Source organism: Procambarus clarkii, chromosome 29, assembly GCF_040958095.1.
Source record: "Procambarus clarkii isolate CNS0578487 chromosome 29, FALCON_Pclarkii_2.0, whole genome shotgun sequence".
Lineage (NCBI taxonomy): Eukaryota > Metazoa > Arthropoda > Malacostraca > Decapoda > Cambaridae > Procambarus > Procambarus clarkii.
The window spans coordinates 971,653-987,594 of NC_091178.1; the positions used below are offsets into that span (position 1 = coordinate 971,653).

The 15,942-nt window shown below is 41.1% G+C and overlaps 1 protein-coding gene across 34 annotated transcripts in view; it reads right to left on the bottom strand.

The window, feature by feature from the left end:
- Nucleotides 1-15,942, bottom strand: part of LOC123764935 (microtubule-associated protein futsch) — a 229,995-nt gene that overhangs the window by 185,832 nt on the left and 28,221 nt on the right. For 32 of the 34 annotated variants that reach the window (XM_069333230.1, XM_069333222.1, XM_069333231.1 and 29 more), the window contains 3 exons: nt 15,491-15,577; nt 3,292-3,423; nt 1,939-2,034 (listed from right to left, as the gene is read on the bottom strand). The exons of the other annotated variants lie outside the window; for them this stretch is intronic. In XM_069333230.1, coding sequence (XP_069189331.1) covers nt 1,939-2,034; nt 3,292-3,423; nt 15,491-15,577 — 315 coding nt within the window. The remainder of the gene's footprint in view (nt 1-1,938; nt 2,035-3,291; nt 3,424-15,490; nt 15,578-15,942) is intronic. 34 annotated transcript variants of the gene reach the window in all.

The window sequence follows — 15,942 nt, forward strand, 5'->3', positions numbered from 1 at the left end:
AACTGTTTTAATGTCCCCATTCTCTTCTAGATTATATCACAAAGCATATTTAATGTCAAACAGGACGTGATCACTCTTACCCAAGGGAGGAAGGTACTGGATGTTAAATATATCTTCTTCTTTCCTGGTGAATATTTGATTCACTATTGATGGAACATCCCCTTCCCCGTTGTGTAGGGTCTATGTTCTTCTATTCCATATTCCATAACATGGCATTTATGCACATTAAATCCCATTTGCCATGTGGTGCTCCATATACTTATTTTGTCCAGGTCTTCTTGAAGGGCATTACAATCATATACATTTCTTATCCTTCCTATTATCTTAGCACCATCAGCAAACATGATCATATAATTCTCTATTCCATCCGGCAGATCATTTATGTAGACAATGAACATTACCTGTGCAAGAACTGAACCCTGTGGTACTCCACTTGTCACATTTCTCCAGTCCAATACATTGCCTCTGATTACTGCCATCATGTTTCTATCAGAAAATTTTTCATCCATGTTAGAAGCTTACCTGTCACCCCTCCTGTATGTTCCAGCTTCCTTCAACCTCTTATGTGGAACTCTGCTGAAAGCCTTTTTTAGGTCCAGATAGATGCAGTCAACACAACCATCTCTTTCCTGTAAAATCTCTGTGGCTCGATCATAGAAACTGAGTAAATTCGTTACACAGGATCTTCCAGATAGAAAACCACACTGTCTGATATTACTGTATATCATTTTTCTCCAGGTGTTCTACCCATTTACTTTAAATTATTTTTTTCAATATTTTGACTATTACACTCATCAATGATACAGGTCTATAATTGAGGGGAAACAGCCCCTTCCTTCATCCTCGTAGCTTGTTTAACATGTTGATACAAGAATGTTTCCAGGATGAAGTCTACAAATCTACAGGTCCAAAAGTCCTCTGTTTTAGCGTCATATGCTTCCCAGTCTATGGATTTTAAGTTGAAGTCAATGACTACCAACAGTCGTGATCTATCTTTATCTGCTCTCACTATAATCTCTTTCATTATTGTTATAAGACCCTCTCATTTATTATCCAGCTCCTCCTTTGTTTATGTGTTGCATGGCGGTGGACTATATGCATTTATGATCATTAGTTTATCATCCTGATTGCAGATCTCTAGTGCTATTACGTCATCTTCTCGTGAATTGGCAATCATTATTTCGTTTACCTTTAGGTGTTCTTTCACCAGCACAGCAACGCCACCGCCTTTCCTAATTTTTCTGTCCCATCTTCAAACTGAGTAGCCCCTTCTGAGTAGGTCTGAGAATATGACCTCATTTAAAATATCATCTTCAAGTTTTGTCTCCGTGAGTGCAACAATGTCTGGTGTCTGCAGCTGTATTACATCACTTAGCTCCAGTATCTTTAATCTCACTCCATCTATGTTGGTGTATACAATTTTCAGGCATATGTTCCCTCACCTTATTCTATTGTAGCTAAAAATATATACAGTATATGAACCAGTAAAACATATGAAGACCTAAATTATTCCATTAAATACTTTAAATGCTTCCATAGATTATTAAGTTTCAATTTGTATTCCTGAATAGCCTCTGGAGCCTGAGGAAGTTATAATACTGTATATGCCCCATGATACAGGAGGCAATGCTTCCAAATAACCAGGAATTTTGAAGAAAATAATCATCAATAACACTATACAGTGTAGCATGTTAGGCTTGTATCGAGGACCCCCATGGTCGAATTTCTGACCCCACCCAGCATGCAATCCCACAACAAACTGTCTATCTCCTGAGTACCTACTTACTGCTAGGTGAACAGGCACATTAAGTGAGAGGAAATGTGCCCAACCATTTCTGTCCCAGCTGGGATTCAAACCCAGAATTCTCGACTGTGCATCGAGAATGAACCCGACTGTACTACCAGGACTATATGGAGATTTAGTAATACTGTACTCACAAGTTGTTTAATGGAGATCCCAGTATCTGGTGGTGTTCTAGTGGGAGTTTGGCTCCGGGAGTGTCCGTCCTGAACTGACCTGCAGTATTCTTCACGCTGCAGAGCGAATTATTTTAAAATTTAATATCAAGATATTTATGGTAGCAGCTTAAGTTATCTCATCGGAAAATGGCATGGAGGTGTGTGAGGAACTCGACAAAATATTTCAGGAGGTCGTTAAAAGGAATCAATGTGGAAATGACAGTTGAGTAATGAAAGATAAGAGGAAACACTGGATGCAGACCATCCTCCTAAAATGAAAGTGCTTATGTTAAGCTTTGAGGAACTGGAAATTTTCTAAAGGAACTGGACCTAACAACCTTGGAAGACAGAAGAAATAGAGGAGATATGATCACAACATACAAGATGCTGAGGGGAATAGACAAGGTGGACAAGGATATGCAAAATCAAAATAAAAAAACTTCACTAGTATTGAAGCCATACTTACAACTAAAGGTTCGCACACAGAGGATGACAAAGAAATTAGTGAAATCTTAAAAGGCCAGTATGAGGGATATGTTTGGCACACCAATAAACAACATGAAAATTAAAGATTGAAATAGCTTCTTTATGAATGGCATCCAAACCCCAGAAAATATAAATGATAATAACACAAACACAGAAGACTTTGAAAGAGAAATCAACAACATGCCCATGCACTCTGCCGCAAGTCCTTTACTTGTGGAATTAAATATTTATAAAGAAATGTAAAGTACCAGTAGTATGAATGCTCACTGTAATATGAAGAATGAGCCTGGATACAGGGGAGATACCAGCAGCACTTAAATCAGCAGATATAGCTCCTCTACACAAGGGAGGAAATAAAGCTTTGGCAAAAAAACTATAGACCAGTTGCACTAACATCACACATATTAAAAGTTTTTGAAGGATTTATTAGGAATAAATCCCTGTTTTATGCAAATCAATGAACTTCACAACCCAGGTCAACATGAATTTAGAGCTGGAAGATCCTGTCTGTCTGTCCCTTTGGAACTTCTTTTATAACTCTTTCATTGTCAAGTTTTTTTTTGTTTTAAATTTCCTAAATGTTAATTCAAATACTGTAAAGGTATGTTTTACACATGAACAAAATAAAAAAAAAATTAATTTTAAGACCACACAAAACATCCAATGAAAAAAAAATAATCTAGGCTGACTACAAGGAACACAATTAATTGCATCCAAGCATGATGCAAGTTATATTGCTAGTACTGTAAAGTATATGTATCTAACCTCATGGGCATCTTATTGAGTGGCAAAGTACATAACTACCAATGAAAAGTCAGTTCAGTGAATATTTGTCAAGATACTAACCAGCTGTTGTAGAGAGATGTTTAGTTCCTCCTTGGGTGCAGGGCTGCCACCAGCTGGAGTACTGCTGCTGCTGCTGCCTCCCCTGCTGCCTGCACTACTGCTGGCTGTCGCTGTCGCCTCATAAGCTGACTTCTGTTTTAATTATTACAACATATTTAAATTCAAATATAAAAGTTTGTTCTTGTTTTGTTCAGCCAATTTCAAATACTTGAAATGTAGCCAGCCCATGAGACATGCAATTATAAGAAACAAACATGCACATAAAATTGGCACTGCTTGATTTTTTTAAATAGATTGCTAACATAAGTAATGCACTGTATATTTGCATGCATATAAACACATACATACAGTACATACACATCCACAAAGATGGAGTAGGATAATAAATACTGCAGCTAAACAATATTCAGCTTAAGATGCCAGATATTGTAGCAATAATAGTAAGATGTCAGATATTGTCTTGCTAGCAGAGATGAATCTTAAAGATAATACAGTTTTTTAAATGAGGTCATATTCCTGAGGGGCTACTCAACTTGCAGACGTGACAGAAAAATTAAAAGTAATTGGAGGCATTGCCGTGCTGGTGAAAGAACACCTGAAGGTAAGAGACTTAATGATTGACAACCCACGAGAAGTTGACATAATGGCACTGCAGGTTTGCAAACCTACAGTTCACCATCAAGCAAAACATGGCCAAAGGAGCTGGATGCCAAATGAGAGGGTCATATAATAATCATGAGAGATTATGATCATGAAATTATAGTAAGAGCAGATAAGATAAAACATGATTGATGATACTTTGTGACTTCAACTTGAAATTAATAGACAGCGAGGCCAACAAAGATAAAACAGGATATTTGGACAAAGTGTTGTAAACCTCATGGAGACATTTATGCATCGACATGTTAAGCAGCCCACAAGCACAAGGGAAGGGGATGTTCCATCAATGGTGCACTTGATATTCAAGAAAGAAAAGATATACTGTATTTGACATTAAATATCTTCCTCCCTTGGGTAAAAGTGACCATGTTCTCTTGTAAATAAAATATGCAATAATAATATAACCTAGAAGAGAATGGGGGTAAATGAAATACAGTAGGTCGTTGAAAACCTTGATTCTTAGAGTGTCCATATGTTCTTTAATGAATTAGGAAGATTGGTAAAGGAAGTAAATGAGATGCATGCCAAATTTTGTGATGTATATGGCTAAGGCAAAATAAATATTACAAGACAGAGATGCAGGCCTAGAAAATGGGATTAATTCAACAGAAAATGCTAGAGGGCCAGAGAACAAAGGACAAAAAAATAGGGGATTTAATATAGAAAGAGGCCAAATGCTCAATCGTAATGGCGATAAAAACAAGCAAGAACAACTACACGGTAGTGAGAAAAGAGACAAGAAGGTGTGTGAAGAACTTGACTAGAGATTACAGGAGGTTTTCACAATAGAGCATGGAGAAGCCCCTGTACTAAGAGAGGAGGCAGCGAACAAAGCAACACTGGAGGAATTTGAGCCCACCAGTAACGAGGTCAAAAGAAATCTGTTGGAGCCGAATGTAACAAAGGCTGTTAGACCTGACAATCTCATTATGGATTCTAAAAGAGGGTGCAGAACCACTAAGTGGTGTGTCTCTATGGTCTATAACAGGTCACTGGAAACAGGAAATACCTCCAGCATGGGTTCAGGGATGGTAAATCGTGCCTCACAGGTTTAATAGAATTCTATGACCAGGACAAAAATTAGGCAAAAAAGAGAATGTTGGACAGACTGCATTTTCTTGGACTGTCAGAAAGCCTTTGACACAGTACCCCATAATAAGCTGTTACAAAAGTTGGAGAAACAGGCAGAAGTAAAAGATAAGGTGCTCCAGTGTATAAAGGAGTAGCTAAGCAACAGGAAACGGCGAGTAACTGTGGGGAGGGAGACATCAAAATGACGAGATGTCACCAGCAGAGTCCCACAGGGCTCTGTACTTGGACCCGTCCTGTTTCTGATACAATATATGTAAAGGATCTTCCAGAGGGTATAGACTCATTCTTCTCAATGTTTGCTGATGATGCAAAAATTATGAGAAGAATAAAGACAAATGAAGATAGAGACTACAAGATGACCTGGACAAACTGGAGGAATGGTCTAGAAAATGGCTACTACAGTTAAACTCAGGAAAGTGTTCAGTAGTGAAATTAGGCAAAGGGAGCAGGAGGCTGAATACAAGGTACAATCTGGGAGGTGAAATCCTGCAAGAGTCAAATAGAGAGAAAAATCTAGGGGTTGATATCACACCGAACCTGTCCCCAAAAGCCCACATCAAAAGGATATCATCAGTGGCATATGCTAGATTGACCAACACAAGAACTGCCTTTAGAAACTTGGGTAAGGAATTGTTCAATACCTTGTAAACCAATTATATCAGACCAATCTTGGAGTATACAGCTCCAGCCTGGAGTCTATACCTAGTTAAACACAAGACAATGAGAAGATTCAGAGGTATGCCACTAGACTAGTCCCAGAACCGATAGGTATGAGCTACGAGGAAAGGCTATGGGAGCTAAACCTTACGTCTCTGGAAGACAGAAGAGTAAGGAAAGACATGAGAACCACCTACAAAATTCTCGGTGGAATTGACAGGGTGGACAAAGAAAACTATTTAACAAGGGTACAACACGAACAATGGGACACACATGGAAACTTAGTACCCAAATGAGCCACAGAGATATTAGAAAGAATTTTTTCATTATTAGAGTAGTTAAAAAATGGAATGCATTAGGCAATGACATGGAGGCAGATGCCATATACAATTTCAAATGTAGATTTGATAGAGCCCAATAGGCTCCAGAATCTGTCACCAGTTGATTGACAGTTGAAAGGTGGGGCCAAACAGCCAAAGCTCAACTCCCACAAGCACAACTAGGTGAGGACATAAACAAAATGTCCATCATAGCATGATGCACAAGAGAGTATGGAATCAGTGGATGTTTCAAGCTTAACAAGCCACAATGTAGGACTGAGAACAGGAGATGCTTTTTCACCCATAGGGTTATAAACCCATGAAACTGCCTACCCGCCGAAGCCATAATGCCAAAACCCCCGTAAATCCCAAAATCTTAACTTTTAAAATACAGCTGGAAAAGATCATCAAGGCAATTGGAGGGACCTTTGACAAGCTGCCGGCTCTCAGTCTTCATTGAGGCTACTTGTGTTAGTGGATGTCAGGTAAATTCAGGTAAAAACCTGGGTTCTAAGAGCTAGAGCTTACTCCAATCAAACACAAATAAGTAATGTACATTTATTCAAAAACACACACACACACACACAATATATTCAAACAAGTAACTTCGTAAATAATAAATTTTATGTACTGTACTAAAATTATCCAAACAAAAATATCAAAATTATGTGCGACATCATGGTGCTTTGCTTCTAGCTGCATCTGGAGGAAGGTTTTTGCAAAAATATATTACAATTCTATTTGTATTTTAATTATATGACGGGAGTGAAAGAAGTCTCTGAACACCAAAATGTAATCACAGTAGGATAAGTATTTTAACAATCAAAAGCATAACATTATATCACTTCAAATCTCAATTAATTAAATGCAAAGAATAAAAAAAAACTAATCTACAGGTAATTTTTTGTAATAAAATGTGATAATAAAATTAGTGATGGTATTAAGCAAAATTAAAACATATCTAGAATTAGGCAAACAGAAAACTTCTCCATTACACTTAGGCAGTCACTGTGTTTTAACTGCACTTTGTCATTAAACCAATTTGTGCATAAAACAAAAAACATTTACCACGAACACTAATATACAGAGAAGCCTTGTCCTTCATACTATATTTAGCTTCATGATAAAGTTTAGTTGAGGTTAAAAACAAATATTTGGACATTAGAAAACATGAACAAACCCTCTTTTCCACCAGCTGTGATACGACCTCATCTGTGGAAACCAAGAATTTTAAGGCCACCATCGAATCATAACATTTTAATCTCAAACTAAAAGTGGTTACTTGCATAAAAACAGTTATAATGCAAACAAACATTAGACTAAATAGTTGACATTTTGGCTGACCTGCCAAATGTTAACTCCTTAAACAAACCCTACACACAAACATTGTATAATTGCACGAGGATGATCCATATGGATATTGCTAGGCTGCCAAATATTTGATTTATTTTTATTTAAACAAATATATATAAATATTTGTTTCAACGAGTACAGGGTGGTGCAATGAGTACAGCATGGTGCAAAGAGTACAGGGTGGTGCAATGAGTACAGCATGATGCAAAGAGTACAGGGTGGTGCAAAGAGTACAGGGTGGTGCAAAGAGTACAGGGTGGTGCAATGAGTACAGCATGATGCAAAGAGTACAGGGTGGTGCAAAGAGTACAGGGTGGTGCAAAGAGTACAGGGTGGTGCAAAGAGTACAGGGTGGTGCAAAGAGTACAGTGTGGTGCAAAGAGTACAGGGTGGTGCAAAGAGTACAGGGTGGTGCAATGAGTACAGGGTGGTGCAAAGAGTACAGGGTGGTGCAAAGAGTACAGGGTGGTGCAAAGAGTACAGGGTGGTGCAAAGAGTACAGGGTGGTGCAAAGAGTACAGGGTGGTGAAGATGAGTACAGCACAGGGGGGTGGAGATGAGTACAGCACAGGGGGGTGCAGATGAGTACAGGGTGGTGAAGATGAGTACAGCACAGGGGAGTGGAGATGAGTACAAGATGGTGAAGATGAGTACAGGGTGGTGAAGATGAGTACAGAATGGTGAAGATGAGTACAGGGTGAAGATGAGTACAGTACAGGGAGAGGAAGATGAGTACAGTACAGGGGGGTGAAGATGTGTACAGGATGGTGAAGACGAGTACAGGGTGGTGAAGATGAGTACAGGGAGGTAAAGATGAGTACAGGGAGGTGAAGATGAGTACAGTACAGGGAGGTGAAGATGAGTACAGTACAGGGAGGTGAAGATGAGTACAGGATGGTGAAGATGAATACAGGGTGGTGAAGATGAGTACAGGGTGGTGAAGAAGAGTACAGGATGGTGAGGATGAGTACAGGGTGGTGAAGATGAGTCAGGGTGGTGAAGATGAGTACAGGATGGTGAAGATGAGTACGGTACAGGGAGGTGAAGATGAGTACGGTACAGGGAGGTGAAGATGAGTACAGGGGGGTGAAGATGAGTACAGTACAGGGGGTGAAGATGAGTACAGGGGGTGAAGATGAGTACAGTACAGGGGGTGAAGATGAGTACAGGGGGTTGAAGATGAGTACAGGGGAGTGAAGATGAGTACAGTACAGGATGGTGAAGATGAGTACAGGGTGAAGATGAGTACAGGGAGGTGAAGATGAGTACAGTACAGGGTGGTGAAAATGAATACAGGGGGTGAAGATGAGTACAGTACAGGGATTTGAAGATGAGTACAGTACAAGGAGGTGAAGATGAGTACAGGGTGGTGAAGATGGGTACAAGGGGGTGAAGATGAATACAGTACAGGGTGGTGAAGATGAGTACAGGGTGAAGATGAGTACAGGGGGTGAAGATGAGTACAGGGAGGTGAAGATGAGTACAGTACAAGGATTTGAAGATGAGTACAGGGGGGGGTGAAGATGAGTACAGTACAGGGAGGTGAAGATGAGTACAGGGTGGTGAAGATGAGTACAGTCCAAGGGGGTGAAGATGAGTACAGTCCAAGGGGGTGAAGATGAGTACAGGGTGGTGAAGATGAGTACAGGGGGTGAAGATGAGTACAGTACAGGGAGGTGAAGATGAGTACAGTCCAGGGGGGTGAAGATGAGTACAGGGTGGTGAAGATGAGTACAGGGGGTGGAGATGAGTTCAGGGGTGTGAAGATGAGTATAATATGGCGGGCAAGTTTACTGTGTGATAAGGATGAGTATAGGATTATATAATGCCTCACAGAGATATGCTTGGAAAGAGTGCTAGATAATGCCAACTTAAACCAGTGCCTAATAGGCACAGTAGCACTAGAAATATGTGCAAGTCACATACTACTAAGGAGAAATAGATACAAACTGGAACGAGAACAGCACACGCCCTATAGACAATGAAAACAAATTGTAGAACAAATTGACCACTGCACCAATGATCGTCTATAAGGATTGGTCAGTCCTGGTGCTTATATATAACCCTGAGGACAGCACACTCCTAGGTGCTCCACTTGGAGGGCATGCCATCGACGAGGTCCTTGGTAAGAAGATCACTGACCTGAAGAAAATGAACGAGAGGATTGAAGACATCGATGCTCATGATGCACTTTACGTCATCACCAGATGCTTGTCCCTCCCCAGGCTGATCTACTTTCTTAGATGTTCGCCATCTTTCAATAATATTATATTAGAAGAGTACGACAGCTTGCTGAAATCAATGATAGAAAAAGCCCTTAACCTCTCTCACAGCAACTCGTGCGCACAGCAACACAAATTGCTGTACCAGCATTCGATCCTCTTCAGTGGCATTTGACAACTTGGTGAAGGAAATCCTACCTGATCACCTAGTTCAACGGCAGGGGTACATGTTCCCAGCTTTACCGACTGCACCACCAAATGGGTCTCTCTCTCAGGACCATCACCCCAACCACTGCCTTCTGAAGCCCATAAGCAATCCAGCTGGGATCGCCCCATTGTCGGCCAAGAAGCTGCGACATTACTAGAAGCTTTGACAACACCACATGACACTTCCCGACTTAGAGCTGTAGCAGCTCCCATGCAGGTGACTTCCTATTAGCAACCCCAATGTCAGCAACCGGCACTCGTCTCACACCAAACGCCCTCTGAATTGCTGTGGCTCTCTGCCCCAATCCATACCGAATACAACAGTATTTGCAGCGAGGTAGTGGCCGACAGGTACGGACGGCATGGCCTTCTCTGCCAAAGGACAGGAGGATGGCATGCAAGACATGGCGAGGTTAACGACATTATTAAGAGAAGCCTTACCACAGCTGATTGCCCAGCAAAGAGAGTGCCCCGTTACCTAATGCCCCGCAACTCTGATGAGCCTGTCGGTCGCCCAGATGGGATAACGGTGAACCCCTGGAAGAATGATAGACAGTTGTGTGGGATTACACTTGCGTTTCAACTTTAGCCAACACCTACGTTGCCTTCAGTGCTGCACAGGCAGGAGGTGCTGCCAATCACCGGGAAGCAGCCAAGTCACGTAAATACAGAGACCTTGATCACCACTACAATTTTGTCCCCATTGCCGCAGAGACACTTGGTGCCTAGGGTAAAAGTGCTGCTAGTTTTTTTAAGGAGCTGGGGTCCAAGCTAACTGAAACAACTAGAAACCCCAGAGTCGCCAATTTTCTCTTTCAGCGCCTTAGTGTGGTGATCCAGAGAGGAATTGCTCACTGCATCCAACTGTAATTACCAGAATCACTATGTTTATAAGGAGTGGTGGCATCATTAACAACAATAAGATCTTGCATCTGATTAGCCTTGTCATAATATTCTGGTAATGTTATCCAGACGGTGTCGATCACCACTGCTGTATGTCATCTCTACTTATGGCATCTTATATATATTTTCTTCAGTATTTTAGTAAAATATGTCACTGCTATCTATGGTTACAGCGGGAGCAGATGTTACACTGATACCCACTACTTCAGTCTATGTTACCTTAAATTAAAAATAAATTCATGTTCAAAGTCTGTGCAATTAGCCTTGTCCCATTCCTGTCTCAGAATGCAGGAAAAACACACACTTTGAAAAACAAGTCCTCTGGACAGTGAGCACCCCGACCACTCTCTTGTTGTATCATATACCAGCTTGGGTCGACGCCACCTCCTTGAAAATGCTGGTTATATATTTATTTATGAATACGTTATGAATCGGCCATTGAACAATTTTCTTGTTATGACAAAGTGCATTCACCAATACTGGGTTTCTTTATCCAGTACCTCAGCACTCATTAAGATATTCCCTGCTGAATTAATTAACACGTAGCAGGAAATTTAAGATATAACTTCATATTCACAACTAACAAAAATAGGATTCAGTCCAACACCTGACAGTGGATGAATGTTAGGTGACACTGGCTGTCACTCTTGAGTGTGCCAGATATATCTATGATAAATGTGGTGGTAGGAAACAATGAGAGGAGGCGGCAGTGAGCATAACTGATAGCAGTGATAATACTACTTTGAGCAGGAAGCCCTCCATGCATATCTTATCTCACACGTGCTACCACAAAAGGGAATAAAATGTTATACAATGTGACCTTCCCATAATTTCCAGAAATGTGTTATTCTGTTCATCTAGCACATTATGTTATTATAGCATAACAAATAATCCATTTAGAATATGGTACTTATTATATTTTAGCATAATGATCCCCTGAAGTGCCCCCAATGACTGCGAGTGAACAAAATACAGCACTTGAAATGAAGATTCCCAACACCTTTAATCTTTTAAGCATTCAAGAGATTCTCATTTTACCCAAGACTTTTTCTGCATAACTTGCCAGTACACTAACTGGCAAGTTAGTGAAGCTCTGCCATATTAATTTAACTTTGCCAGTACACTAACTCTGCCATATTAACTTTGCCAGTACACTAATTCTGCCATATTAACTTTGCCAGTATACTAACTCTGCCATATTAACTTTGCCAGTACACTAACTCTGCCATATTAACTTTGCCAGTACACTAATTCTGTCATATTAACTTTACCAGCACACTAATTCTGTCATTAACTTTGCCAGTACACTAATTCTGTCATATTAACTTTACCAGTACACTAATTCTGTCATTAACTTTGCCAGTACACTAACCCTGCCATATTAACTTTGCCAGTACACTAACTCTGCCATATTAACTTTGCCAGTACACTAACTCTGCCATATTAACTTTGCCAGTACACTAACTATGTTATATTAACTTATGATGGTATTGGTGGTGGAGGAGAGGGTGGGAACTGGTGGTGGAGGAGAGGATGGGTAAAGGAGGTAGAGGAGAGGGTGGGTACTGGTGGGGGAGAGGGTGGGTACTGGAGATGGAGGAGAGGATGGTGCCTCTGATTGTGCCTATGGCACCTCTGCTCTTCACTGGTTCTATCCTGCATTTTTTTCCATATCGTTTACTCCAGTACGTTGTTATTTTACTGTGTAGATTTGGGACCTGGCCCTCCAGCATTTTTCACGTATTCGATATCTCTCTTTCGTCAACTTTCTAGCGAGTACATTTGGAGAGCTTTGAGACGATCCCAATAATATAGGTGCTTAATCGCGTCTATGTATGCCGTATATGTTCTCTGTATTCCCTCATTTTCAGCAATCTCTCCTGCTCTGAAGGGGGAAGCGAATACTGAGCAGTACTCAGGACGGGACAACACAAGTGATTTGAAGAGTACAACCATTGTGATGGGATCCCTGGATTTGAACGTTCTCGTAATCCATCCTATCATTTTTCTGACTGACACAATATTTGCTTGGTTATACTCCCTAAACGTTAGGTCGTCAGACATCATTATTCCCAAATCCTTTACATGCTGCTTTCCTACTGTGGCCAGATTTGATTGTGTTTTGTACCCTGTATTATGTTTAAGGTCTTCATTTTTATCTTACCTGAGTACCCGGAATTTATCGCTGTTAAACATCATGTTATTTTCTGTTGCCCAGTCGAAAACTTTATTAATATCTGCTTGAAGTTTTCCAATGTCTTCAGCAGATGTAATTTTCATGCTGATTTTTGTGTCATCTGCAAAGGATGATACGAAGCTGTGACTTGTATTTTTGTCTATACAGTATCTGGAAAGGGAAAAGCATTGGTGCAAGGACTGTTCCCTGAGGTATAGAGCTTATAACTGCGCTTGGACTCGATTTGATTTGGTTGACTGTTACTCTCTGTGTTCTGTTCGACAGAAAACTGAGTATTCGGAGTCCTACTTTACCAGTTATTCCCACTGACCTCATTTTGTATGCTATCACTCGATGGTCACATTTGTCGAATGTCTTTGCGAAGTCCGTGTATACCACATCTGCATTCTGTTTTTCTTCTAATGCCTCAGTGACTTTGTCGTAGTGATCAAGTAGCTGTGAGAGGCACGATGTTCCTGCTCCAAATCTATGTTGGCCTGGGTTATGAAGGTCATTGGTGTCCATGAAACTGATGACCTGACTCGTGATCACTCTCTCAAATAATTTTATTATGTGGGACGTTAGTGCGACTGGTTTATAATTCTTTCCAATGCTTTGCTACCTCCCTTGTGTAGAGGGTCATGTCTGCTGATTTAAGTGCATCTGGTATCGTCCCATGTCCAAGCTCTTCCTCCACACTATACCGAGTGCATGTGCTACTGGTCCCTTGCATTTCTTTATAAATATTGAATTCCATGTATCTGGACCCTGAGCTGGGTGCATGGGCATGTTTTGAATTTATCTTTGGTACGTGGTCTCAGTTCTGTGGTCCCATTGCCTCCACGATACCATATATACCCCTGGATAGGGATGCGGTACTGAAGCTACATATCAGGCTCTGTCGCTCATCCGGCTGTTGGACATTATATCACTGACAGGCCACAGACTGGCCTGTCTGGTGTCGACAGGTATTGAGACCAAATATTGGAATATGCAGCAGTAGTATGGTGTCAAAATCTCAAGATGCACATAAAGAAACTGAAAAACGTGCACCGGCATACTACAAAATAGCTTTCGAAACTGAAAAAACAAGAGTTACGAGGAGATAACTTACTATGGATAGTTACTAGAAGATAGAAGAAAAGGAGGTGATATGATCCCCACATACAAAACATTAACAGGAATCTACCCAAATGACAAAGACGAATTCCTGAAACTAGCAACTTCAGGAACATGAGGACAGATTCAGGCTATGGAAACAAAGATGCCGAAAAAAATATTAGAAAGTTTTCTTTTGCAAACAGAGTGGTAGAGGGCTGGAACAAGTTAGGTGAGTAGGTGGTGGAGGCCAAAACCCTCAGTAGTTTCAAAGCGTTATATGACAAAGAGTACTGGGAAGACGAGACACCACGAGCGTAGCTCTCATCCTGTAACTACACTTAGGTAATTACCCATCATAGGCTCTCACGACACATAACCCCACCCACCATAAGTTATCAGGACACATAACCCCACCCACCACAAGTTATCAGGACACATAACCTCACCCACCCACCATAAGTTATCAGGACACATAACCCCACCCACCACAAGTTATCAGGACACATAACCCCACCCACCACAAGTTATCAGGACACATAACCCCACCCACCACAAGTTATCACGACACATAACCCCACCCACCACAAGTTATCAGGACACATAACCCCACCCACCACAAGTTATCACGACACATAACCCCACCCACCACAAGTTATCAGGACACATAACCCCACCCACCACAAGTTATCAGGACACATAACCCCACCCACTACAAGTTATCACGACACATAACCCCACCCACCACAAGTTATCACGACACATAACCCCACCCACCACAAGTTATCACGACACATAACCCCACCCACCACAAGTTATCAGGACACATAACTCCACCCACCACAAGTTATCAGGACACATAACCCCACCCACTACAAGTTATCAGGACACATAGCCTCACCCACCACAAGTTATCACGACACATTACCCCACCCACCACAAGTTATCAGGACACATAACCCCACCCACCACAAGTTATCAGGACACATAACCCCACCCACCACAAGTTATCAGGACACAACCCCACCCACCACAAGTTATCAGGACACATAACCCCACCCACCACAAGTTATCAGGACACATTACCCCACCCACCACAAGTTATCAGGACACATAACTCCACCCACCACAAGTTATCAGGACACATAACCCCACCCACCACAAGTTATCAGGATATAACCCCACCCACCACAAGTTATCAGGACACAACCCCACCCACTACAAGTTATCAGGACACAGCCTCACCCACCACAAGTTATCAGGACACAGCCTCACCCACCACAAGTTATCAGGACACATAGCCTCACCCACCACAAGTTATCAGGACACATAGCCTCACCCACCACAAGTTATCAGGACACATAACCCCACCCACCACAAGTTATCAGGACACATAGCCTCACCCACCACAAGTTATCACGACACACAACAACCACAATAAGGAACTATACATATATTAAAATGGTTCTAAAGTGTGCTTGCCCAAAACAAAAATCCAACCCCTGACGTACGAGAGAGCGCAGGGAGATGGGCGTGAGGTCATCTGGGCGGCTGGTGGCGGCCGCAGCTCCACGGTGCGGGGAAGAGTATGTGTCAACCTGCAATTCATCATGTTTTCGGTAACAATTTCTAAGTTCTATATTTGAAATGGAAATATAAATTATGGGATTGACTGACTGCTGGAGTTTATAGGTATGTTGACTAAATATAATGCTGGGAAAGATCCTGTTTACAAATTTTGTATGCACAATTATCTTTAATGTTTTGCATTCTTAATTCAAAGATGTCAAATTTCCTGTGTGGAAAGGCTGAAATTCTGCACAATTTGTTGATATTCAAACTTCTGTGAAGTTTAAGGATACACAGTTCTGTATCATATTTGGCAGAAATTTGATCACAATTATGAGTTATTTCTTCACTGGTAAACCTAAATCATGAACAACACTGAAACAATAACACAACA